At 42.1% G+C, this 25,074-nt stretch overlaps 7 protein-coding genes, 2 non-coding genes and 1 pseudogene across 9 annotated transcripts; 3 read left to right on the forward strand and 7 right to left on the reverse strand.

The window, feature by feature from the left end:
- Nucleotides 1–354: 354 nt before the first annotated feature.
- On the reverse strand, nt 355–2,040 carry LOC130686040 (mannan endo-1,4-beta-mannosidase-like). The gene is made up of 7 exons (XM_057509333.2): nt 1,769–2,040; nt 1,463–1,704; nt 1,229–1,398; nt 1,048–1,163; nt 870–991; nt 691–810; nt 355–630 (listed from the first exon to the last, which is right to left on the reverse strand). The coding sequence occupies exons 1-7, from the start codon at nt 2,001–2,003 to the stop codon at nt 499–501; spliced, it is 1,137 nt and encodes a 378-aa protein (XP_057365316.1). The 5' UTR covers nt 2,004–2,040; the 3' UTR covers nt 355–498.
- A 409-nt stretch (nt 2,041–2,449) lies between these two features.
- LOC130686026 (calcium-activated chloride channel regulator 1-like) lies at nt 2,450–6,923 on the reverse strand. The gene is made up of 16 exons (XM_057509321.2): nt 6,634–6,923; nt 6,295–6,577; nt 6,071–6,239; nt 5,940–6,009; nt 5,763–5,878; nt 5,604–5,700; nt 5,300–5,533; nt 4,943–5,239; nt 4,654–4,872; nt 4,205–4,598; nt 3,894–4,145; nt 3,258–3,828; nt 3,093–3,197; nt 2,803–3,019; nt 2,670–2,739; nt 2,450–2,606 (listed from the first exon to the last, which is right to left on the reverse strand). The coding sequence occupies exons 1-16, from the start codon at nt 6,799–6,801 to the stop codon at nt 2,542–2,544; spliced, it is 3,327 nt and encodes a 1,108-aa protein (XP_057365304.1). The 5' UTR covers nt 6,802–6,923; the 3' UTR covers nt 2,450–2,541.
- A 3,346-nt stretch (nt 6,924–10,269) lies between these two features.
- Nucleotides 10,270–10,920, forward strand: LOC130686046 (endocuticle structural glycoprotein SgAbd-3-like). The gene is made up of 3 exons (XM_057509340.2): nt 10,270–10,323; nt 10,394–10,509; nt 10,588–10,920. Exons 1-3 carry the CDS (start codon nt 10,315–10,317, stop codon nt 10,841–10,843), a joined length of 381 nt encoding a protein of 126 aa, XP_057365323.1. The 5' UTR covers nt 10,270–10,314; the 3' UTR covers nt 10,844–10,920.
- A 169-nt stretch (nt 10,921–11,089) lies between these two features.
- Trnai-uau (transfer RNA isoleucine (anticodon UAU)) lies at nt 11,090–11,209 on the reverse strand. The gene is made up of 2 exons: nt 11,172–11,209; nt 11,090–11,125 (listed from the first exon to the last, which is right to left on the reverse strand). It is a non-coding gene; the product is annotated as a tRNA-Ile (tRNA).
- A 131-nt stretch (nt 11,210–11,340) lies between these two features.
- Nucleotides 11,341–15,268, reverse strand: LOC130686154 (uncharacterized). Its single transcript, XM_057509445.2, has 5 exons — nt 15,263–15,268; nt 15,047–15,184; nt 14,518–14,978; nt 11,970–12,057; nt 11,341–11,901 (listed from the first exon to the last, which is right to left on the reverse strand). The coding sequence occupies exons 1-5, from the start codon at nt 15,266–15,268 to the stop codon at nt 11,428–11,430; spliced, it is 1,167 nt and encodes a 388-aa protein (XP_057365428.1). The 3' UTR covers nt 11,341–11,427.
- LOC132088589 (pro-resilin-like) lies at nt 12,940–13,606 on the forward strand. Its single transcript, XM_059497657.1, has 3 exons — nt 12,940–12,970; nt 13,048–13,173; nt 13,243–13,606. Exons 1-3 carry the CDS (start codon nt 12,965–12,967, stop codon nt 13,573–13,575), a joined length of 465 nt encoding a protein of 154 aa, XP_059353640.1. The 5' UTR covers nt 12,940–12,964; the 3' UTR covers nt 13,576–13,606.
- Nucleotides 15,269–16,029: 761 nt separating the features above from the next.
- On the forward strand, nt 16,030–16,688 carry LOC130686155 (cuticle protein 8-like; annotated as a pseudogene).
- An 859-nt stretch (nt 16,689–17,547) lies between these two features.
- Nucleotides 17,548–18,253, reverse strand: LOC130686043 (adhesive plaque matrix protein-like). The gene is made up of 3 exons (XM_057509337.2): nt 18,248–18,253; nt 18,031–18,168; nt 17,548–17,964 (listed from the first exon to the last, which is right to left on the reverse strand). Exons 1-3 carry the CDS (start codon nt 18,251–18,253, stop codon nt 17,548–17,550), a joined length of 561 nt encoding a protein of 186 aa, XP_057365320.1.
- A 2,297-nt stretch (nt 18,254–20,550) lies between these two features.
- Nucleotides 20,551–24,507, reverse strand: LOC130686157 (uncharacterized). Its single transcript, XM_057509447.1, has 5 exons — nt 24,502–24,507; nt 24,290–24,427; nt 23,736–24,222; nt 21,236–21,339; nt 20,551–21,168 (listed from the first exon to the last, which is right to left on the reverse strand). The coding sequence occupies exons 1-5, from the start codon at nt 24,505–24,507 to the stop codon at nt 20,551–20,553; spliced, it is 1,353 nt and encodes a 450-aa protein (XP_057365430.1).
- Nucleotides 23,397–23,516, reverse strand: Trnai-uau (transfer RNA isoleucine (anticodon UAU)). Its single transcript has 2 exons — nt 23,479–23,516; nt 23,397–23,432 (listed from the first exon to the last, which is right to left on the reverse strand). It is a non-coding gene; the product is annotated as a tRNA-Ile (tRNA).
- Nucleotides 24,508–25,074: the final 567 nt, after the last annotated feature.

A 25,074-nucleotide genomic window follows, 5' to 3' on the forward strand; every position in this document is an offset into this window, starting at 1 on the left:
GATTTGCATCTAACGAGTACGAGGGTTATCATCATCACCCATGATTTGTTCTCAAGTCCAAGGTGTGCAGTGCACGTGTACTGGGCTGTTTTAATGATCAGTGGGTTTTTTTTTATTATGTTTACTATTTTTCATTATCGGTATTCTTTCTTTCGTCTATCTGGTATATTCTAATTTTTTTTAAGAGCTCCAGTAAACAACGTTTATCAGATAGGGGAGGTATAATCAGATATCGGTGTGTCCATAATGTTATATTTTTTAATCATCAGGATTTATTCCGTCAGACATTTAAGTTTATAACGCTGGTAATACTTAAACTAGGCGTTTTCCTCATTATGTGATTTTAATTCGCAATAATGTGCAAACCAATGAGCAATTTTTTATTCTCGGAAAAAGGTCAAGTTTGAATAGTAACATTAGAACCTTTGTTTGGAAGTAATTGTCATAAAGAAGATGAAATTTCTACTTTTGAAATCAGAATATTAAATGTTGTTTCACCTAGAATCCGACAGGGAAAGTGACAGCACCTGCGGCACCGTTTTGGCCTTTCAATTTGTTCATGCCACTATTTTGCGTCGCTTGAGTGTCGGAGCATTCTCCTCCAGCGTTGTATTGCCACGACCACACGCCCTGCGAACATTTCCAATAATTAAAGAATTTGCATTTCATCGGTCGAATTGAAATTAATACCTGGTAACTGTTGTCATAAGCGTACTGGAACAAATTCTGAATTCCTTCATTTTGGGCGCAGACCGAAGCAAATTCTCCAATAACCAAAGGCTTGTCAAGTCCATAGGAAGTTCCAGATACCTATATTATTAAATCAATTATTTAAAATGTTGTTTAAATTGATATGCGCATGCAAGTACTTTGAATGGAGCGTCGGCATTCCATTGCCCGTTGTAGGAGTAGGTGTGCATCTGATAGAAATCCAGTTTGCCATTCGCTCTGCCACCGCCAGCCACCAAACAAGAATCAGTGTAATAGTTTCCTATGTACACCACATAGATTTAATTTCTTTTAATTTTAAAGATGCAAATGACGTACTTGATTGACTCTTGGTGTCTGTCTGGGCATGTTCCGACCAAGAACCCAACGTGACTAGCGCAGCACTATTGGCTTGTTTCACACCATCGGCTTGCCAGTTGATAAACTTCAAAATACTGCGACATACAAACCAATGAAATCAATTTGAAAATCATTTGAAATTTAAATTTAGAAATCTTACTTTTGCATAGGAATATAGAGATTAGTCCAGCCAGCACCGGTGTTTCTCAATGGTGTCGTATCGAAGCAGGGATTACCGTTGGCTTGATTATTGAAAAGGGATCCTTCCGGTTCGTTGATGATTTCCCAAGCAGCAAGAGCAGGATGATCGCCCAATGCGCTTACCATAGGCTTTTGGAAAAGAAATTAATAATTTAATTCATTTTAAAAATTTAGTAGAAGGATAGAACCCTACCTTTAGTGCGTTATCAATGTAACTCTGGAGTTTAACATCGTCCCAAAACAGATCAATGGTGTGTTGTTCTCTCAGGTAAGCTCCGTTCCACAGGACGAAGATCACTAAAATGTCCTTAGATTGTGCAAAATCAAGGAACGAACGCATATCGTTGATCATGGTGCCTGTACTATCGGGACCCGTAACCATACCGTTGCTATCGAATGCAGGTGTGTTTGCACCTTCCACATGCAACCAGATACCTTTGAAGAAGAAATTTAAGCACCTTAAAAATTAAGCCAAAAATGAATGACTTGGAGGACTTACGAATTGAATTGCCGCCGTTAGTGGAGATCTGCGTGAGCCAAGTTTCCAAAGTCGATTTAGAGTTGGCAGTGTATTGGCCATTGCCGAAATCGTAACCGTAAGAGTTCCATGCGATGTTGGCACCCGACAGGAAGACCTTCTGGCCGTTGTAGTAAATATCGCGGCCACTGGTCGTCAAACGACCGGCGCTCAGCGACGCCCAACAGCAGAGCAAAAGGCCGAGTAGTTTGAACATTCTTTTCGGATATGCAAACGAACCCAATCTACGATGAATTTTTGTTTCATTCTTTATATACTTGCTGGAGGACTATAACTTGCAAGTAAACATAGTCGTCATCAATAAGCAAATGCGTTTAACGCCCAAATGTTATCTAACGTCGCATTTTGAATAAGAACCAATCGTAACGCACCGTGTTAATTCGTTTTTATTTTGCTCTTTACGTGGGTTGTAATTGTTGACGTCAATCGGTATGCTCTACGTAGGCATTATATTAAATCCTTAGTAAGACAGTGGAAGTTGAAAATAAGATTTATGTCTTTACTGCGGTACGAATAGCTTCTATGTTCTCCAGACATTTTTATGTAATAGCGAGATCTAAGATAGTAACGGTTTATTTACTCCGACTCTTTATGGCGCTGTATCAATTGAGTTAGCATTGAAACAAACACTTCAAACAAACGTCAATTAACAATTCTTTATTCAATTTGCCATCGTTTATCGCCAATTTGCTATACAGGAATAAACTTAAAATGTATCACGTTTCATAAAAAGGCTAAACGAGTGAAGCCTCGCTGTCAGCTCCAAGGATAATTCCAAATTTACTTAAGGATGAGTTGCCTGGAAAAAATAAAATATTAAAAACTGCATCATATTGTCATACAGAAGGTAATTGCGTTATACTTGCGCTTGTTAATGTTTGCTCAGAATAAGACTTGGGCATCTGTCCATCTCCCCGATAGGAAAGATTGTCCTTCATCACAAACATAATTCAGTTAAACATAAGACGTTTTTAAAGTTAAAGTTTCAAGTAAACCTTTGTCAATTGAGATGCGAGGTAAGATGGAGAAGATGCTAATGGTGTTTCGTCGTTATCTCCAAATCGCAACGTCTTCTTCGTCCTGTTCTCGCTGTTGCTCTTGTCAGGCGGATACGGAAAGAACTTACGTTGCGGAGGTGGAGGAGGAATTTTCTTAGGACTTGGGGTAACACTCATTGGTGGTGATGCATTGCTAGCCCTATTGTCACCAAAACTTTGGCACATTTTTAAAGAAAAAATAGTTTAATTAAAGCAAATTCTCAATGTTTGATGGAAAGGTATCTCACCTGTAAGTAGGAAGACCTGGTCGAATAGGTGGACGCTCATGAACTCCCGAATATGCCGGGGTTTCGATTCTTGCGGTCGTGAAAATCCTTTCAGGTTGTTGATAACTAGAAAATCAAGTTATTTTTTTGTTAAAGCTCTCCTAATACTTGAAAAACTGCACATACATGTCCGATCCAGCTGAGTAACTATTATCAGACCATCTGGTTGAAAAATCGTCGCTCAATCGTCGTGGGGACGGAGTTGAATTTGCGTGAAAATCCGGCACTTCTGGCTCGCTCTTTCTCGTTGCTTCTTTGCCATTCGGAGGTCTGAGATCTAACGTCGTTTCTCCAATTTGAACCCAATCAGCAGCCATCGCTTTCCTCTTTCTAGCGTCTAGTAGACGACGGACGAAAGCAATGGCGATGGCTACGAGAAGGAGCAGACACACGCAAGCCAAACCGATTAAAAACCAAAACAATGCTGGAGGTAATTGCGTTACATCTTCTGGATCGATTGGAAAGATAGTGGCTGGAACGTAAACCGTGGCTATGTTGGATGCTTGGCCTTTATTGCCAACGGTATCCAATCCATAAACGCGATAATAAACGTTCTGGCTCTTGTTCGATTTGGGAACATCAACCGTGTACGTCATTTTATCAAGAGATCCCGGTAAAGGTTGGATGGTCCCGTTAAAATAACTTATTTCTACACCGGGAGTTCCACCTTCTTCTCCAGTAATTGTAAACCATTTGACTGTTGAAAAAATTAAAGTAGAATCAATTGTTTGAAATATTTTGATTCGTCATTATCATTTTTACTATAATAAGAAGATGATGCATCGTAATCGTCTTTTGGGCCAGTCCATTTCAACTCCACTGTTGCGTTGTTTGAATTAAAATTAAGGATAGCCAAGTTCGTGATTCGTCCAGGAGGCAAGACATCACGACCGTCATAAGGTTGTGTCAATTGAAAACTGCCTCCGTAAACGTAGCGATTAAAACTAGTCGAACGAGGTGTAGGTTGACTGGACGGAATCAAACTACCTGCCGACGGATGTCCATCGAAAATGCCTAGTTCCAAACATTCACTTTATAAAATGATTTAATTTAATTTCATCGACGTAGATAACCAGTGTCAACAGTCCCAGTGCCACCGAGGATCTCGAGAACATAAGAAAAGTGGGTTGAATAACGAGGTAAATTAATCAGCTGGGCAGAATAGATTCCATCGCCTTTGATCACGTCAGACGGATTGTTTTCGTTCAGAGTAACGCTGATGATTGCGTCTGTTGCGTTGTCACCGATTAAATGAACTACAGGACTCAAACCGCTAACAGCTCTATGCTGTTCTGTCACTAAAGCGTAGACAATTACGCGTTCATTTGCCCAGTTAATCGGTTGATTCTGGAATGAGTTGGTCCAGCTCTCGACTTTGATAGGACTGATGGAATTAGCCTCGAACCAAACGTCCATCCGAACTGTACTTGACCCCTTGACTTTGATAAAGTAGGACCACGTCCCGCTCTATCCAACGCATTAATTTAGAAATGAATCGAAAATTAAACGTAATAAACAAAACCTCGAAGGTGGTGATTTCACAATCTGCCGGGTACAAGTTTTCATTGATGTGCAGAATGGTACACTCTTCGTTTAGAGGGCTGACGAGAGATCCTGTTTGGAAATTCATAGAAAACCCACCTCCGAGAGGATAAAATGAGAACATCAAATTCGTTGCAGGTGAATCGAGTTGGAAGGTGCCGTTAGTCCATTCAGAAAGCAGGACCGTTCGTTCCTCAATCTGATTAGACATAAATATGATTCCATTTTTTTCGTTTTATCAAGAATTTCCTTCGTGTAAAACCGGATACCTTTGCTCGGTAGGAACGCGTTCTGCTGTAGACGGATTGCATTATATCAATCATCCACGTTTGGGGGTTCCAGTATTTCGTTCCCGGTACCATTGACGGTTTAGTCCATGTAGGAATCGAGTAGAGCCAACCGTCCCGCGCCAACGCCGAAAACAATTTAGACGTTTGAACGCTCAGCGCCAGAATGTGTGGCGCAATCAAATTACGCCGAAATTCTTCGACATAAACGCTGAAATTCGAAGGTACTTGCTGTGCACTTGTTACAATTATAATTTCCATTCCTTGATGGCGGGACATCTGATATTTAAAGGTAAATTAATTCACAACAGCCAAAAGGTAAAAAACAATTAGGTATACCCGAACTGCGTTATCGAGAGCGAGACCCAGTGCTGCTGTACTGCCACTGGTTACTTGTATGTCATCTAGATGAGCCAGCAGCAAGTTTTTGTTCGTCATGTTGAGCACAATCGGCGTTTGCACCTGTGAATAGCTATCGCTAAACGTGTCGACGGAAACGGTTAAACCATCGGGCAAGAACCAGATGAAATGCGAGACAGCAAACTTGGCATCTTCCATAAGATTATTGACCGCCTAAAATTCGTTTAAAATTAGGGGAATCAGAAAACATTTCAATTTGAATGGCTAATTTCTTATTTCAAACCATTCCAGAAGAAACGTCCAAAACGATGTGATAACCGCGATGGGTAACGGTGGCTACACTGAACCGTGTTTGATTGCAAGTCGTTGGTTGAGTATGGCTGGTAATTTCAACACAAGGATCATATTGAGAGAATAAGCATTTGTACGTTTGAATTATTACTTGATAAAATCGTAATGGCTGTAGACAATTTCAGAAACGCTGCGACCCCCACAAAGCCAATTCTGTTTAGTTGGAGGCGCTTTCAGGTGGTCGTCTTTGGTGCACAAACGATTGATCTGCATCGATCCCAAAATTAATATTTAAAAAAGATATGGAAAAGAATAAAAACTTGCGTACGTTTGGTAATTCCGTGCTAAACATGATGGAAGACGTGACGTTATTATTGTCGTAGCTGTTCTGCCATTCGCTATCGATAATTAGAATAGACTTAAAAGTTTAATTGTACACATAAGCATAAATAAACTTACTTTCCAAGCCATTCGCCTTTTAAAGGAACATTTGTACAACTGGTCGGCAAGATGGAAGCTACCGTCTGTGTTATTTGATAGCCGTTCGGATATAAAGAATCGCCATTGATTCCAACCTCGTCATAGGCTCCATAACGATAGTGGAACCATTCGTGCGCAATTGCAACACCTGAACAAAGCAGAATATGATCCAGATTGCAAAATCCCCAAAAATTGAAGCTTACCTTTAGCAGATACTTCGTTAAGAAAATTGAGTGGTAGATGGACAGCCAACGAACTGACCCCACATCCACCGTACTGCAAACTGAATGGCCGGCTCCCGTAGACGGGATGATCTTGACCCACAATAAAATCCGCTTTGTGAATCCTCGGCCACGTAATGGAAGAGTCCACCACACAATTTCCATCGGCCGTCCAATGTAATGGCACCATTATAGTGACATTCCCCAGGTATGCCCGATTGTCTAGAGCTTTACACATGGCGTTGGAAGCATCTTGCATCATCACCTGTAACAGACAATATTACATTCCTTGAAATGAAAATCAAATGTATCAATACTAACCTGAATCCTATCGATAATTTGGACGCAGTTGGTGCTGGGAACGTCGTCGCTAATACGCACTACTACATTTTCATAACCTTGCTTGCCAAGTTTGGTGAAAGACGATTGTGCATTGATGGCCAGACATAAGACAGTCAAGCCAACGCCCAATGTCGTTTTGATAAACATATTTCACGCGCACGGGATGTAGATGCACTTTGCTACGTTCACGTTCAACACTCGGCCATTTGGATAGAAATGGCGACGTTCATAAAACACAAGAATTTGTTTTTCGTACAGGTCAACAATTAAAGATCACGCAATGTAACCTGAATGTTACGCAACACCGCCAGTGAACGATTAATAAAGATTTAGGACGGCGGTATCTTTTCGAGCATCTGATAAGCATCTCCGGACTCGTCGTTAATGCACGCGTTATCAATGTCACGATAACGCGTCAAGCTGTCAAATTGTGAACAATTTTTTCCTTAAATGGGCCCAACAGTCAACTAACCGCAAGGGGAATAAACGATGTAGTCAAGCGAGTCGAGTAAGAAAATAAAACTTGATAAACCTGAGTAACGGTCTAACGTGACTGGATATCAAAAGCGGGTTATCACACAGAAAATACAATGAGACGAATAAATCTGGTATCTTTAAAAACTCCCCAGTTATACCAGGTCACCCTGTTAAAAAGATGTTGCGTTCAAAATCGTGACTTCTTTCATTGAAGTTTGTGTGCAAGAGACGAATGATCCGAAACGACGTCAGTTAGCGTCGAAACATTGGTCAAGGATGGTGCCCATCGGCAAGGATAAAGAAGATGTCGATTCCAATAAACGACCCACTCCTTATTCGTTGCCATCGAAACCAATATGGAAGTCGTTAATTAACAGTACCCAGATCCTTCCGCACAAGTTACGTCCTTCCGAATTGAAAGCGTTTAACAAGCCGCCTCCGTTAGATAACATCAGTTCGATTTCACCTGAAACGGCCACAACATTCCCGGTTCCTATGCCGAGGAAAACTAGTTCCAGTGATTCAACGCCACAGACCCCAGTGCCTCTACCACGCACAATATTCAACTTACCACCAATCGATCCGACGTCCGCCTTATTAGGGAGAAGCGCCAGCCTTCCAACCGAAAGCAAACCTCAAGTGAGGCCGAGATTAGTTCACAGCGTGTCCGATCCTTCCACTCGTCCAGTGAAAATTGATGATCCAGCACGGGTCCTTCCACAATCGCCTGGAACACCATCATTGGAAGAACTGAACGAAGAGGAAGACGGAGATACTTGGCTTTAAAACTATTGTCATCTATTCAAAATAAATAGAAATTAGTTTTCTAATTTAATGCGTTTGTGTACAGTTTAAAAACATTAAATTTTCTTGTCCTTGTTTCTACACTGATATAAAGCCTATCGCGGTGATTTCGGAATCCTTGATATCTTTCAAAAGTAACGTCGTCATTGGTCACGAGATAATATAAACAAGTCTTACAGAATAAATAAGAACGAATGATACATAAGATAAGAAACAACTTACCATCGTTTCAAATTTTCCTTGTCGCAGTTTGAGACAAAGTGAAGCAAATGCGTCGTCTCCAACGGTCAACACCATTTGCATTGAAGAAACGTTTTAATTCAAGTTGGAATGACAACCAGTTTAAGACAGCCACCCGTTCCACGTCCAAGACAGTGTTGGAATAAAAGCCAGCAGACATCGATGCTGGACATACCCAGCAACGCAACGGAAACTCGCATTCAATTAAGCAATGACGACATATACCGGTTTCTTGGTAAACAATTTTGTCCGCCTCGAGCGCCCACGTCTGTCGACAATAGGAAATCGGTTATCAATCCAGTTCCAGCCGTGCCAACCGTTCCAGCAACCGCAAAAGCGCCGCCGAAACCACCTAGATCCATCAATTTGACTAACATCGGTAAAGCGCCCATACCACTTCCGAGGACCATGTTTCTGGCAGTTAGAACTCCTCCAAAGCTGCCCAGTCGACCGCCATTTGTGCGAGGTGATAAACAAATGCCATCGTTCGAAAGAATTTCAAATTAAATGTCCCCATGTTCTACCTGTTTTCGGTAACAAATACAATGCCCAACTCACCTGTTTGTTGGTTCAATCAAGTTGCAAACACATTCTGTATTCGATCCAAAAAATTAATTTACGCTAGCTAATAATCGAAACAGGTTTTGCCATCCGTTTATTACAACAGATCCAATACCAAACATAATTCGAATAGACATTCAGACTTTCACACGAACTGATAAAGATATCCCATTAAACAATATAAACAAACTTACCTGAAGCGATCGCGTCCGCCGAGTCCCCACCAACTTTGGAGCACCTAAATACATAACCGAAGTTACTGTATGCAAATACATTCTAAGCTCATGATCTCAAACACAAGCTCCCTCAGAACTAGCATTAATGACGGCTTTCGGCAGACTAGTCTGAATTGAGTTTTGCAGTTAACCAAAGCATCCCGCAACCCGCAAATTATACTCAAAAGGCAAGCCGCAGAAGCAGTTCCAATCGTACGTGGCCGTCTACACCTAGTCCGTTTTAAAGGACATCATGGGTCTAGTGACGTTCCAGTCGATATCCTTTCTATTCCCCTGCACCTTTACAGAAAGGCCGCCCGGCTAGAACGTACAGCTATACAACAAGCTCAGCTTTATCTCAGACCTTCCCGAGAGTTCAAAATGAGCAATGGGATGCTCCGTGCGTGACCCCCACATGCGAGATTACCGTAAGCAGTTAAAGCCCCACTTTCATCATAGGGAAGAAAGAGAACAAGAAAATGTGAAAGAAATTACCATCGATTAATCGTTGCAGAGAATAGACCCGCTTTCACCGAGGGAACATAACAAACCACGTACAAGCAGTTGCCTGTGATCAAATTCAGAACATCATGCACACCTGCATAGAAGACAACCACATCATCTAGGAACAAGCAATATTTAAATTAAAGCTTATTGAGTTAAATTTTCATAGAAACCAATTACTACAACCATACACATCTATGTTAAATTCTAAAGCTAAGTGAAAATGTTGACTTACCTGTACGTCGTGGTTCTCGAGAATGGGTAAGAGTCTTGCGCAACGCCTTATATAGGTAACGGTTGTGCGAGGGGATGGGTGATGAAAGGTAAGCGGCAATGAAAAAGAACCCAAGGCGAAAACAGTTATTCCGAACTTGCCAATTTTACAAATATCGAAAAGCGAAAAGAAACGTAAGTCGTTGAAAAAGAATGCCATACATAAATAAAGTAATGGAATTTGAATAGACATATAAGTTTACATACGTAATTTTTTATGGAATTTAAATGTATAATAATATCAATTTTTATTCAAATAATAAACTCATTTTGAAATTCCTCAAAATCAGGTGTAAATGTATCATCTTTATCTCGTTACAAAAGTTGGCTTTTGTTGCTGATGCAACTCATACAACAAAGATTTAAATATTGTTATGTTTTCCAGTTTTTTTCCCTTTCACTTCTTTCTGCATATTACGACGCCCGGAGCTAAAGACGAACGTTTTCTTGTGACGGATCCCATCACTTTCACGCAACCGCCGAATATAAAAAGATGCCAATGTCGGTACCAGCATCAAACACTTCCCTTCATCTGTTTACAGAAGATCAGCAGAGACATTCACCTGTTCAATCCCCCTCAAGAAAAATGAAATTCGTGAGTATTTTATTTTCTTATTTCAGTCAATTTAATCATTCAACTAATTATTCAAATATTATCTGACTAGATCATCGCTATCGCTTTGTTGGCCGTGGCCCTCGCCGCACCCCAAGGAGATAAGAAGCCCATCGAAATCGTGTCATCCAACAGCGAAATGAACGCCGATGGCAGTTATTCTTTTGCGTGAGTCGATCTTCGTTTCACTTTTCCATTACGCCCTTAAAGTGCTCACTTCAATTTAATCTTATACGTTTAAAATAGTTTTGAGAGTGCCGATGGAACCAAAGTTTCGGAGAGTGGCAGTCAGAAACAGGTGGGTCCTAAACCTGAAGATATTGGCACCGTTTCGAAGGGATCTTACTCTTACACCTCCCCCGATGGCGTTGTTCTCACCGTCAACTGGGTCGCCGATGAGAATGGATTCCAGGCAACAGGAGACCATTTGCCTACACCTCCACCGATGCCTGAACACGTCGTCAAGATGCTCGCTGATTTGAGAGCTGCCGGTGTTCTCTAAACAAATCAATATCTAAAACATGTCCAAACTGTACATACACGACGACAAATACAATTTTGCATTCCCAGATGAAAACAGCAACGATGATATTGAAATTAAGAAAGTTCTGATGTGTTTTGTACACTACGCACAGCTAACATGTGCTATAGGTAAACATCATGTCAGGGCATTCTTGACAAAAGTGCAGTCGGTGAGCTATATTTGGACAAAGGATCTAAATATGTTTAAACTAGTTAAAATGTTAAATTCTCCAGGCGAGGCTCGAACTCGCGACCTCGGCATTACTTCTAAACATTTCCAATTCAGTTAGCTCTATCAAATACTGCCTTATAAGTACCATGCGCTAACCAACTGCGCCACTGGAGAAGTTTAAATAGAGTTATTCATGTAAGTTTCAATTTCTAATAAATGGTGAAAAATTGGAAAAGAAAATGTAATCCTCACTGTAATTAAAACCAATGAATACAAATGAATAAATTTTGCATTACGGCATCGAACATAAAGTCTTGTATTAAATTATCTTCAGCAATATTTTAGCATCTACCACTTCGAGGGAGCCAGTGGAGGGTGGTGCAAGTGGAAGCTTAATAGGCTGGAGCAGTGTAAGCTGGGGCTTTGTAGGCTGGAGCGGTGTAGGATGGGGCTTTGTAGGCCGGAGCGGTGTAGGCTGGGGCTTTGTAGGCCGGAGCGGTGTAGGATGGGGCCTTGTAGGCTGGGGCGGTGTAAGCGGGAGCTTTGTAGGCGGGGGCGGTGTAGGCTGGGGCTTTGTAGGCAGGAGCGGTGTACGCTGGAGCGCTGTATTCGGGAGCTTTGTAAGCTGGGGCAGAGTACGTGTTGTATTTGGACTGGACGTATTCGGGATACTTGGCCTCGCCTTCGTACTTGACATCGGCAGTGTAGCCATAGCTATCAGCCTTGTAATTGACGATCTGAGTGCGGCCATCGGGAAGTTGAACGCGGTAAGATCCAGTTGTGACTTTGCCATCGCTTCTCTCGGAATGACCGAAATCAGCATAGTATTCATCTTTCACGGTGTACCCAAACTCGTAAGGTTGAGCCTAAACAATTCATTTGAATCCCAATTAAAATACAAACTATTAGACAACATTTCCAAATGATAACTTACCTCATAGCTGACTTCTCCGTACGAAGAGGAGTGGTATTTGGGAGCTTCATATTTAGGAGCCACGTACTTTGGTGCGTATTCGTCGGACCTGTAGGAATCGGCGGCGGCAATAGCGAAGACGGCGGCGAGGATGAAGAACTGTTGATACAATAAATTGAATATAATTTCTAGTACAATGCCTGCTGGTGGCAGTTGGAAAGTCAAAACGATGTTTACCTTCATTTTGCAGGAGAAGTGAGTTGCTTGAAACAGTTTGGATGACTGATGCTTTGATTGGCTTCGATAGGTACTTTTATACCGAATTTTGAGAGTGAGAATAATTCAGGGCAATTATGGGGTATGGCACATTGCCAAGCACAGTTTAAAGAAAAGTGATGGTCTAACTGGATTAGGAGTTATTCTGGAACAAGTCGTTAGGTATGTTGAGCGATAACGGGTTACTTACGAGCAAAGTTTGTGGCCCTGTGCCATAAATTCATTGCCATGACGAGACTCTGAGTCGGTACGCTGCTTTGTTAAACAAATGATTTCAACCTCAGTTCTAATTTCAAACGATGACGTTTTTTGAAAGTCGTTGTACAATCAAGTTGATAGTAATCCCTCTTTGATTGGATCGACACTTATTCGGGGAGTGGTTCACAAAGCTTAGAGGTACGGTGTTCTCGAAAGTGTACAGTGTGCACGCAATAGGGAAAGTCCCGTTTTCTAATGGACTTACTTGTTGACCATGAAGATATACAGATCGAGATCATCGCCCAAAAATGGTCTAGTGAACTTGTAGTAGAGTTCGTCCTTAAAATGGAACGGTGCAAAACACTTTTCCTTTCTCCATTTTTTTTGGCATAATCAAACATTTTTCTCATTTATTGAACACAGAAATAAGCAACACACATGCACTACAACAAAGACATCACTCTACGGTATTTAAAGGCGAGCGAGTAGCTGAAAAGGTATCAGTTACTCAACTGTCTCAAACATTCTACCAGCTTCTCAACATGCAGGTAAAATTTACTATGCACTCAAACGATTCAATATTATTGTTTATAATTCTAACAACATCCCTGTTTCAATATTCAAGTTCTTCGTACTCGCCGCCTTGATCGCTGTCGCCGCAGCCAATTCCGACTATCATGGCTCAACTTATCCGACTTCATCTTACAACAGGCCATCTTATTCACCTTCAACTTACGACGTCCAGCACTACGTAAGTCCAATTGCCTTATCTTTCACCCACTCAAAGCAGTTTCTAAATGAACGATTGCCCCTTCCGTAGGCCCCACAGCCGCACGCTTTCAACTGGGCCGTCAACGATGGTTATGGCAGCGACTACGGCCACATTGAGACCAGCGATGGCAAAGTGACAACCGGATCTTACCGTGTTCTGCTTCCCGACGGCCGCACTCAGATCGTCACCTACAAAGCTGATGAATACGGTTACACCGCTGATGTGAAATACGAAGGTGAAGCCAAATACCCCACTTACTCCGCACGTACTTACTCCGCACCAGCTTACTCCGCCCCAGCTTACTCCGCCCCAGCTTACTCCGCCCCAGTCTACTCCGCCCCAGTCTACAAGACTTCCGCCAATGTTGCCCGTGACTACTAAGCCCATGAAAATTCTGAATTTTTATGGCTAAAAGATGTCCAATGAAATATTTATCATTTAATAAACTATACTGAAGCAAAACTTCAATGCCCTTATTGATTGTCTAGCTCCAAAGAAGGAAAAGTCATAAATCATAAAGAAAATTCGATAAATTATTGAGAAACATGAGATTTCGATTGAAACGTGAAGTTAAATTTTTTTGAAGCATAAAGTTAAATGCTTCTTGTAAAACAGCCATTGAATGTCTTTGTGGAAACGATAGGTATTGAACGCTTAATACTCAAGTTCAACACAGTGCTTCCCTTTCCTTCTCTTTGGAACCTCTTTTTCTCATATGCTTTCAAAAGAAATAAATTGTTATTCGAGCTGGACTTTTAAACCGCTGATCACCTTTACAGCATAGTATTTTGTATTTTAATGGATAACAACCGCCATTGTTAAAGAGATGTTATTCAGCTGATCAACAATTATCTATGATGAAAAGTTTAATATCCCTCTGTTACAATGTTTAATACTTTCACCCGTCGCAGGAAACAAACCCGCACACCCTGTATTTAAAGGCCGGTGTCTTATCCTTAAGGCCGCATAGGCTTATGTTATACAAGAGTATATTTGCGCATACAATTCACAAAACTAGTCACTGTCTTACAGGCCATATGCTCCAAACATCTGCAACAACGGGAACAAGGTTTGAACTTTCCCTATCAAATCCACTTAATATTCATGTTATTATTTCTATTTCTAATGATATAGTTAAAAAGAAGGTTGAAAATAAAATGTGGTCCTTAATTTCAACAGAACTAACGAAATGAAATGAACTAGTTTTGTGTTGCGGACATCATGTATTAAATTATTTTCAGCAATATTTTAGGTTCTAACATTTTGGGAGCAATGACGGTGGTCACTTAGTAGGCCGAGACAGCGATGGCTGGAGCTTAGTACTCGGGAGCTTCGTATGCTGCAGTGGTGGTTGCTTCATATTCTGGAGCTTTGTAGGCTGGTGCAGGGTAGACGGCGGCTGGGGCCTTGTAGACTGGGGCGGAGTAAGCGGGAGCAGAGTACACGGGAGCTTTGTATTGGGGAGCAGAGTACACGGGTGCGGGAGCTTTATAGGCTGGGGCTTTGTAGGCCGGAGCGCTGTATTCGGGAGCCTTGTAGGCTGGGGCAGAGTAGGTTTTGTATTCCTTCTCGACGTATTCGGGGTACTTGGCCTCGCCTTCGTATTTCACATCAGCGGTGTATCCGTTGGCATCAGCGCGGTAAGAGACGATCTGGGTGCGGCCATCGGGGAGAGCGACACGGTAAGATCCAGTGGTGACTTTGTCATCGCTTCTCTCGGAGTGATCAAAATCAGCGTAGTATTCAGCATCTTTCACGGCGTACCCAAACTCGTAAGGTTGAGCCTGAGAAATTCATTCGATTCCGAATTAAATACGCAACATTAAAAAAACATTTTCAAATGATAACTTACCTCGTAGCTGACTTCGCCGTATGAAGAGGAGTGGTATTTGGGAGCTTCATATTTAGGAGCCACGTACTTTGGTGCGTATTCGTCGGACCTGTAGGAATCGGCGGCGGCAATAGCGAAGACAGCGGCGAGGATGAAGAACTGTCGATACAATAAATTGAATATTCATTCTCTTGTTATGATAGCAGGTGGCAATTGAAAATCCAAAGTGTCGTTTACCTTCATTTTGCAGGAGAAGAGAGTTGCTTGAAACAGTTTGAATGACTGATGATTTGAGTTGATTCGCTCGCGATATTTATACCGAAACCGTTGAAAGAAAGGAGAGCAGTTGTGGGATGTGGCACATCTGTAAGTATGCTTAGCATGAAACGAAAGTAACCGGATTCAAAGGTTGTGCGGCATAAGTGCGTTAGTGGTTGCGAACTTGACTAACAACGGTTGATTTATGGCCATAGTTTCCTACCATTTGCTATAAATTCGTAAGTTGCGAATAAAAATAAGTTGCGTGCACTGTTTGACGAACTATTCATTTGACCTCGATTTTTGCGTGAAACGTGTTGAATGATATCACTCAACCAAGTTGTTATTACCCCCCACTGGTTGAATCGACACTTGGTCAACGAGTGGGTCAAATTGAAATTTAAGGGTTAGATGTTATGGAAAGTCTACTATGTAGAACATAATAGGGAAAGTCCCGTTGTTTATCGACTTACTCGTTGAACATGGAGATATGCTGATCAAGACATTGCCCAAAAATGGTCCAGTGAACCTGTAGCAGTGTTCGTCTTTGAAATGGAAAGGAGCAAAACACTTTTCCTTTCTCCATTTTTTTTTGGCACAATCAAACAATTCGCTCATTTGAACACAGAAATAAGCAACACACATGAAGTACAACAAGGACATCACTCTACGGTATTTAAAGGCGAGCGAGCAGCTGAAAGGGTATCAGTTACTCAACTGTCTCAAACATTCTCCCACTTCTCAACATGCAGGTAAAATTGCTTTGCATTCAAACGATTCAATATTATTGTTTATAGTTCTAATAAACCACTATTTAATTCTCAAGTTCTTCGTACTCGCCGCCTTGATTGCTGTCGCCGCAGCCAATTCCGACTATCATGGCTCAACTTATCCGACTTCATCTTACAACAGGCCATCTTATTCGCCTTCAACTTACGACGTCCAGCACTACGTAAGTCCCATTGTCTTATCTTTCACCCACTCAAAGCAGATTCTAAACGAACGATTGCCCCATCCGTAGGCCCCCCAGCCGCACGCTTTCAACTGGGCCGTCAACGATGGTTATGGCAACGACTACTCGCACACTGAGAGCAGCGATGGCAAAGTTACCACCGGGTCTTACCGTGTGGTCCTCCCCGACGGTCGTGTTCAGATCGTCACCTACAAAGCTGATAGCTACGGATACACTGCTGATGTCAAGTACGAAGGTGAAGCCAAGTACCCCACTTACTCCGCACGTACTTACTCCGCACCAGCTTACTCCGCACCAGCTTACTCCGCCCCAGCTTACTCCGCCCCAGCTTACTCCGCCCCAGCTTACTAAGTTCCAGTTTCCACTGCTTACACTGCTCCCGCAACCGGCCAAGTCTACATGACGTCCACCAACGTTGCCCGCGACTACTAAGCCCACGAAACTGTGAAATATTTACGAATGTCCAATTAAAGATTTATCGTTTAATAAACTATTTCAAAGCAAAAACTACTTGTCCTTATTTGTTGTATTTATTATTTGCTTATTAATATAATACTCTCCTAAAATTAGTCGCTTTATCTATTAAGGGAGACGATGGTTCTAACTCTGATTGATTTAACGTCCGAACCAATTTTATGGCACTCAAATCAAGCATAACAACGATTAGCGTATCATAGCTTTGGATGATTCCAACACATTGAATACTCTATTGGATTATTGAGCAAACTCAATTACTATGAACTATTCATATCTTAATCTTAAGTAAACTGTGCCGGTATGACTCGCTTAGAGTTTCGAGCGTTAACGGTTTTGACTCATAACACGATCTGTCTAATTTGTATTAGTAGTTTTAAATTATTATAGAAACAAAGCAGCGAAATCTTTTATTATCTTGTTGCAAAATCATCAAAATAATCTTAACTGTCTCAAGGCTAGCGCCGAACTCGCGACCTCGATATTACTAACAATGCCATCTTCATTCGGAACATTTTGTCTTTGTCTTACAAGTACTATGCGCCTAATAACTGCGCCACTGCTGACATAAACCGGTCATATACTAACGCTTCATATGTCCATGATATAGTTGTGATCGTTCAATTTTCTTACGAAATTGTTTAAAGATTTCTTGAAAAAGTCGTCCGTATTTTCATCACAACCAATGAAAAAAAAAGTAAACTAGTTATGTCTTGCGGGATCAGGCCTCATGCGGCCGTCATGTATTAAATTATCTGCAGCAATATTTTAGCATATAGCATTTAGGGGGAGAAGTGGGAGTGGTGCAAGTGGAAGCTTAGTAGGCTGGGGCTTTGTAGGCTGGAGCGGTGTAGGCTGGCGCTTTGTAAGCTGGAGCGGTGTAGGCTGGGGCTTTGTAGGCTGGAGCGGTGTAGGCTGGGGCTTTGTAGGCTGGAGCGGTGTAGGCTGGGGCTTTGTAAGCTGGAGCGCTGTATTCGGAAGCTCCGTAAGCTGGGGCAGAGTATGTGTTGTATTTGGACTGGACGTAGTCGGGATACTTGGCCTCGCCAACGTATTTGACATCGGCAGTGTAGCCGTAGCTGTCAGCTTTGTAAGTGACGATCTGAGTGCGGCCATCGGGAAGTTGAACGCGGTAAGATCCAGTCTTCACTTTGCCATCGCTTTTCTCGGAGTGATCGAAATCAGCGTAGTATTCACCATCTTTCACGGAGTATCCAAACTCGTAAGGTTGGGGCTAAAAATTCATTTGAATCCCAATTAAAGACGAACTATTAAAAAACATTCTCATATGATAGCTTACCTCATAGCTGACTTCTCCGTACGAAGAGGAGTGGTATTTGGGAGCCTCATATTTAGGAGCCACGTACTTTGGTGCGTATTCGTCGGACCTGTAGGAATCGGCGGCGGCAATAGCGAAGACAGCGGCGAGGATGAAGAACTGTTGGCACAAGAAATCGAATATAAATTCTCTGGTAATGATAGTACGTTGCAATTAAAAATTCAGAAGTATTGTTTACCTTCATTTTGCAGGAGATGGGAGTTGCTTGAAACAGTTTGAATGACTGATGATTTGAGTTGGCTTGATCACGATATTTATACCGAAGCCGTTGAAAGCAAGGAGAGCAGTTTTGGGATGTGGCACATCTGTAAGTATGCTTAGTACGAAACGAAAGTAACTGGATTCAAAGGTTGTTCGGTATAAATGCCTTAGTGGTTGTGAACTTGAGTAACAACGGTTGATTTACGAGCATACTTTATAAAAATGTTCCACAAATTCTTCGTTTTGTTGTTTCTCTGAGTTGCGTGCACTCTTTGTTCAACTATTGATTTAACCTCGATTGTAGCGTGAAACGTGTTGAATGATATCGCTATGGTCAACGAGTGGGTCACATTGAAATTTGAGGGTTAGTTGTTATGGAAAGTCTACTATGTAGAACATTATAGGGAAAGTCCCGTTTTTTAATGGACTTATTCGATGACCGTAAAGATATGCTAATCGAGATCACTGTCCACAAATGGTCAAGTGAACCTGTAGCAGTGGTCGGCTTTGAAATTGAAAGGAGCAAAACACTTTTCCTTTCTCCATTTTTTTTGGCACAATCAAACATTTCGCTCATTTGAACACAGAAATAAGCAACACACATGCAGTACAACAAAGACATCACTCTACGGTATTTAAAGGCGAGCGAGCAGCTGAAAGGGTATCAGTTACTCAACTGTCTCAAACATTCTACCAACTTCTCAACATGCAGGTAAAATTTACTTTGCATTCAAACTATTCAATATTATTGTTTATAGTTCTAATAAACCACTATTTAATTTTCCAGTTCTTCGTACTCGCCGCCTTGATCGCTGTCGCTGCAGCCAATTCCGACTACTCTGGCTCAACTTATCCGACTTCATCTTACAATAAGCCATCTTATTCGCCTTCGACGTACCAGGTCAAGGAATACGTGAGTCCTATTGTTTTATCTTTCATCTGCTCAAAGCAGTTTCTAAATGAACGATTGCCCCTTCGATAGGCCCCCCAGCCGCACGCTTTCAAGTGGGCCGTCAACGATGGTTATGGCAGCGACTACTCGCACACTGAGAGCAGCGATGGCCAAGTAACCACCGGCACTTACCGCGTCCTCCTTCCCGATGGTCGCACTCAGATCGTTACCTACAGAGCAGACAACAACGGATACACTGCTGACGTAAAGTACGAGGGGGAGGCTAAGTACCCCGCTTACTCCGCACCGGCTTACTCCGCACCAGCTTACTCCGCACCGGCCTACTCCGCCCCAGCTTACTCCGCCCCAGCCTACAGGGCTCCCGTTAACGTTGCCCGTGACTACTAAGCCCACGAAAATTCTGAATTTTTAAGGCTAAAAGATGTCCAATGAAATATTTATCATCTAATAAACTATACTGAAGCAAAACTACAATGTCATTATATATTGTCTAACTCCAAAGGACAAATACTAAAGCATAAAGAAATTACGTGAATTTTTTTAGAAACATAAGCTTTCTATTAAAACGTGAAATTAAATTTTATTTTGAGGCCTAAACTTAAAAGCTTTTAGTAAAAAAGCAATTGACGGTGTCTGTGGAAACGATCGGTATTGGACGCTTAGTATTCTAATTCAACAGAATGCTTCCCATTCCTTCTTTTGAGAATACCAAATGTTTAAGCCTCTTTTTCGCATATGCTTTCAAAGGAAATGAATTGGTGTTCGATCTAGTCTTTTAAACCGACGTTCAATTTAACAGTATAATATTCTGTAATGAATAACATACCGCTATTGTTAAAGAGATGTTACCCAGCTAATCAACAATTATCTTTGATGAAAAGCTTGATATCCCTCTGTTACAATGTTTAGTCGTTATACCCACCGCAGGAAAGGATCTGCGTGCCCTGTATTAAAAGACCGGTGCCTTATCGTTTAATCCATTAAGACTAATGTTATATAAGTGTATAATTCCATATTCGATTCGCAAAACCAATCGCTGTCTTACTGGTAATACGTTCTAAATATCCGCGAACAAAGGGGAGAAGGTTTGACCTTTCAATATCAAACCTACTACCCTTAATATTTATGTTCTTATTTTCGTATTTCTAATGATATGCTTAAAAAAACCTTTAAAAAATAAAATGTGGTCCTTAATTTCAGCATAACTAACGAAAAGAAGTAAACTAGCTTTGTGTTGCGGGATAAGACCTCATGTGGGCATCATGTATTATATTATGTTCAGCAATATTTTAGGTTCTAACATTTTAGGAGCAGTCATGGTGGTGTAAGTGGGACCTTAGTAGGCAGGGGGAAGCGGTGGATGGAGCTCAGTATTCGGGAGCTTCATATGCTGGGGCAGCAGTGGTGGTTGCTTCGTATTCGGGAGCTTCGTATGCTGGTGCAGGGTAAACGGGAGCAGGGGTAGCAGGAGCTTTGTACTGGGGAGGAGAATAGACGGGTGCGGGAGCTTTGTAGGCTGGGGCAGAGTAAACGGGAGCTTTGTAGGCTGGGGCAGAGTAGACGGGAGCCTTGTAGGCTGGGGCAGAGTAGACGGGAGCTTTGTAGGCTGGGGCTTTGTAGGCTGGAGCGGTGTACGCTGGGGCTTTGTAGGCTGGAGCGGTGTAGGCTGGGGCTTTGTAGGCTGGAGCGGTGTAGGCTGGGGCTTTGTAAGCTGGAGCGCTGTATTCGGGAGCTCCGTAAGCTGGGGCAGAGTATGTGTTGTATTTGGACTGCACGTAGTCGGGATACTTGGCCTCGCCTTCGTATTTGACATCGGCGGTATATCCGTAACTGTCGGCTCTGTAGGTGACGATCTGAGTGCGTCCGTCGGGAAGCAGAACACGGTAAGATCCGGTTGTCACTTTGCCATCGCTTTTCTCGGAGTGATCGAAATCAGCGTAGTATTCACCATCTTTCACGGAGTATCCAAACTCGTAAGGTTGGGGCTAAACAATTCATTTGAATCCCAATTAAAGACGAACTATTAAAAAACATTCTCATATGATAGCTTACCTCATAGCTGACTTCTCCGTACGAAGAGGAGTGGTATTTGGGAGCCTCATATTTAGGAGCCACGTACTTTGGTGCGTATTCGTCGGACCTGTAGGAATCGGCGGCGGCAATAGCGAAGACAGCGGCGAGGATGAAGAACTGTTGATACAATAAATTGAATATACTTTCTTTTGTAATGGCAACAGGTGACAATTGAAAATTCAAGGCGTTGTTTACCTTCATTTTGCAGGAGATGGGAGTTGCTTGAAACAGTTTGAATGACTGATGATCTGAGTTGATTCGTTCGCGATATTTATACCGAACGTTGGAAGAAAGGAGAGCGATTGTGGGACGTGGCACATGTGTAAGTATGCTTAGCACGAAACGAAAGTAATCGGATTCAAAGGTTGTTCGGTATAAATGCGTTAATGGTTGTGAACTTGAGTAACAACGGTTGATTTATGGGTATAGCTTCTTACCATTTGCTATAAATTCTTCGTTTTGTTGTTTTTCTAACTTACGTGTACTGTTTGTTAAACTATTCATTTAACCTCGATTTTTGCGTGAAACATTTTGAATGAAATCACTCAACCAAGTTGTTATTACCCCCCCTCGGTTGAATCGAAACTTGGTCAACCAGTGAGTCAAATTGAAATTTGAGGGTTAGATGTTATGGAAAGTCTGCTATGTAGAACATAATAGGGAAAGTCCCGTTTTTTAATGGACTTATTCGATGACCATGGAAAGATCCTGACCGAGAGCGTCACCCGAAAATGGTCTTCTGAACCTGTAGTAGAGTTCGTTGCAAATGGAAAGGAGCAAAACACTTTTCCTTTCTCCATTTTTTTTGGAATAATCAAATATTTCTTTCATATGAACACAGAAAAAAACAACACACATGAAGTACAACAAAGGCCATCGCTCTACAGTATTTAAGGACGAGTGAACAGCAGAAAAGGTATCAGTTACTCAACTGTCTCAAAACGTTCTACCAACTTCTCAACATGCAGGTTAAATTTACTGTGCATTCAAACGACTAACGATTACTGTTTATAGTTCTAATAATATCCCTGTTTCAATATTCCAGTTCTTCGTAGTCGCCGCCTTGATCGCTGTCGCCGCAGCCACTCCCGTCTACCCTGGCTCAACTTATCCGACTTCATCTTACAATAGGCCATCTTATTCACCTTCGACGTACGATGTCAAGGAATACGTAAGTCCAATTGCCTTATCTTTCATCCACCCAACGCAGTTTCTAAATGAACGATTGCCCCTTCGGTAGGCCCCCCAGCCGCACGCTTTCAAGTGGGCCGTCAACGATGGTTATGGCAGCGACTACTCCCACTCTGAGAGCAGCGATGGCCAAGTAACCACCGGCACTTACCACGTTCAACTCCCCGATGGTCGTAGTCAGATCGTCAACTACAAAGCTGACAGCTACGGCTACACTGCTGATGTCAAGTACGAAGGTGAAGCCAAGTACCCCACTTACACCGCACGTGCTTACTCCGCACCAGCTTACTCCGCACCAGCTTACTCCGCCCCAACTTACTCCGCACCAGCTTACTCCGCACCGGCTTACTAAGTTCCAGTTTCCACTGCTTACACTGCTCCCGGAACCAGCCACGTCTACATGACTTCCGCCAACGTTGCTGCGACTACTAAGCCCACGAAATTGTGAAATATTTACGCCGAAAGGATGTCCAATTAAAAATTTATCGTTTAATAAACTATTTCAAAGCAAAAACTACATGTCCTTATTTACTGTATTTATTATTTGTTTATTAATGTAATACTCTCCTAAGGTTAGTCGCTTTACCTATTAAGGGAATCGAATATTCTAACTCTGATTGAGTTAACGTACGAATCAATTATATTGCACTCAAATTAAACATAACAACGATTAGCGATTAGCGATTAGCGTAGCTTTGAATGATTCCAACGCATTGAATACTCTATCACATTATTGAGCAAACTCAATTACTATGAATTATTCACATCTTAATGAGTAAACTGTTGTAGTATGTCTCGCTTAGAGTTTCGAGCGTTAATGGTTATAACTCATAACACACTCTGTCTGCTTTCCTATGCTGTTCGTCTACTGTGTCATCAAACTATTGTAGAAACAATGCACCGTTTTCTTCAATTATTTTATTGTACAAACATGAATAAAATTTTAACATTCTCCAGGCGAGGGTCGAACTCGCGACCTCGGCATAACTTGCGATGATATCATCATCATTGCACATAATTAGATACTGTCTTATAAGTACCATGCGCTAACCAACTGCGCTACTGGAGATGTTTAAACACAGTTATTCATGTAAGTTTCAATTTCTAATACATGGGGAAATATTGGAAAAAAAATGTAATCCGCACTGTCATTAAAACCAATGAATACAAATGAATAAATTTTGCGTTGCGGGTTCAAACATAAAGTCTTGTATTAAATTATCTTCAGCAATATTTTAGCATCTAGCATTTCGAGGGAGCCAGTGAGGGGTGGTGCAAGTGGAAGCTTAGTAGGCTGGGGCAGTGTACGCTGGGGCTTTGTAGGCCGGAGCAGTGTAGGCTGGGGCTTTGTAGGCCGGAGCGGTGTACGCTGGGGCTTTGTAGGCTGGGGCGGTGTACGCTGGGGCTTTGTAGGCCGGAGCGGTGTAGGCTGGGGCTTTGTAGGCTGGAGCGGTGTAGGCTGGGGCTTTGTAGGCTGGGGCGGTGTAGGCTGGGGCTTTGTAGGCCGGAGCGCTGTATTCGGGAGCTCCGTAAGCTGGGGCAGAGTATGTGTTGTATTTGGACTGCACGTAGTCGGGATACTTGGCCTCGCCTTCGTACTTGACATCGGCAGTGTAGCCATAGCTATCAGCTTTGTATGTGACGATCTGAGTGCGGCCATCGGGAAGTTGAACGCGGTAAGATCCAGTTGTGACTTTGCCATCGCTTCTCTCGGAATGACCGAAATCAGCATAGTATTCATCTTTCACGGTGTACCCAAACTCGTAAGGTTGAGCCTAAACAGTTCATTTGAATCCCAATTAAATACAAACTATTAAACTACACTTTCAAATGATAGCTTACCTGATAGCTGACTTCTCCGTACGAAGAGGAGTGGTATTTGGGAGCTTCATATTTAGGAGCCACATACTTTGGTGCGTATTCGTCGGACCTGTAGGAATCGGCGGCGGCAATAGCGAAGACGGCGGCGAGGATGAAGAACTGTTGATACAATAAAGTTAATACATTGTTGTAAAGGCAGAAGGTGACAATTGAAAATTCGAAGTGTCATTTACCTTCATTTTGCAGGAGAAGTGAGTTGCTTGAAACAGTTTGAATGACTGATGATTTGAGTTCATTCAATCACGATATTTATACCAAACACTGAAAGTAAGGAGGACATTTGTAAGGTCAGCTGAAAGTAATGTGAGAGGCTTCCGATTAGGAGATATTCTGGAAGCAATACGCCAGTTGTGACGAAGGTGAGCAATAACGGGTTGCCTACGCGCATAGTTTGTGGCCCTGTGCCATAAATTTTGTGTTCTTTCGTTTCTCTGATGATAGATGGTTCAATTTCGAATTTCTACTGGCTGACCCATTTCAGCGTTTTAAAAGTAGAAAAAACTATTTTACCCCACCCCACCTTATTGGAGTGTGAATCGGCGAGCTGCTTTGTTTATAAGTTATTTCGCCCGCATCTTGTAGAACGAAACCTGTTAGAAGTCAAATTGCTGCCACCTTCGCTGATTGATTCGGATATCGGTCAATGAGTAAGTCATGTTACGATTTGTAGGTTAGATTACAAAAGAGTCTGCTATGTAGAACATAATAGGGGAAGTACCGTTTTCCTAACGAACCCATTCGTTGAC

This window comes from Daphnia carinata, chromosome 2, assembly GCF_022539665.2.
Source record: "Daphnia carinata strain CSIRO-1 chromosome 2, CSIRO_AGI_Dcar_HiC_V3, whole genome shotgun sequence".
In the NCBI taxonomy this organism is placed as follows: Eukaryota; Metazoa; Arthropoda; class Branchiopoda; order Diplostraca; family Daphniidae; genus Daphnia; species Daphnia carinata.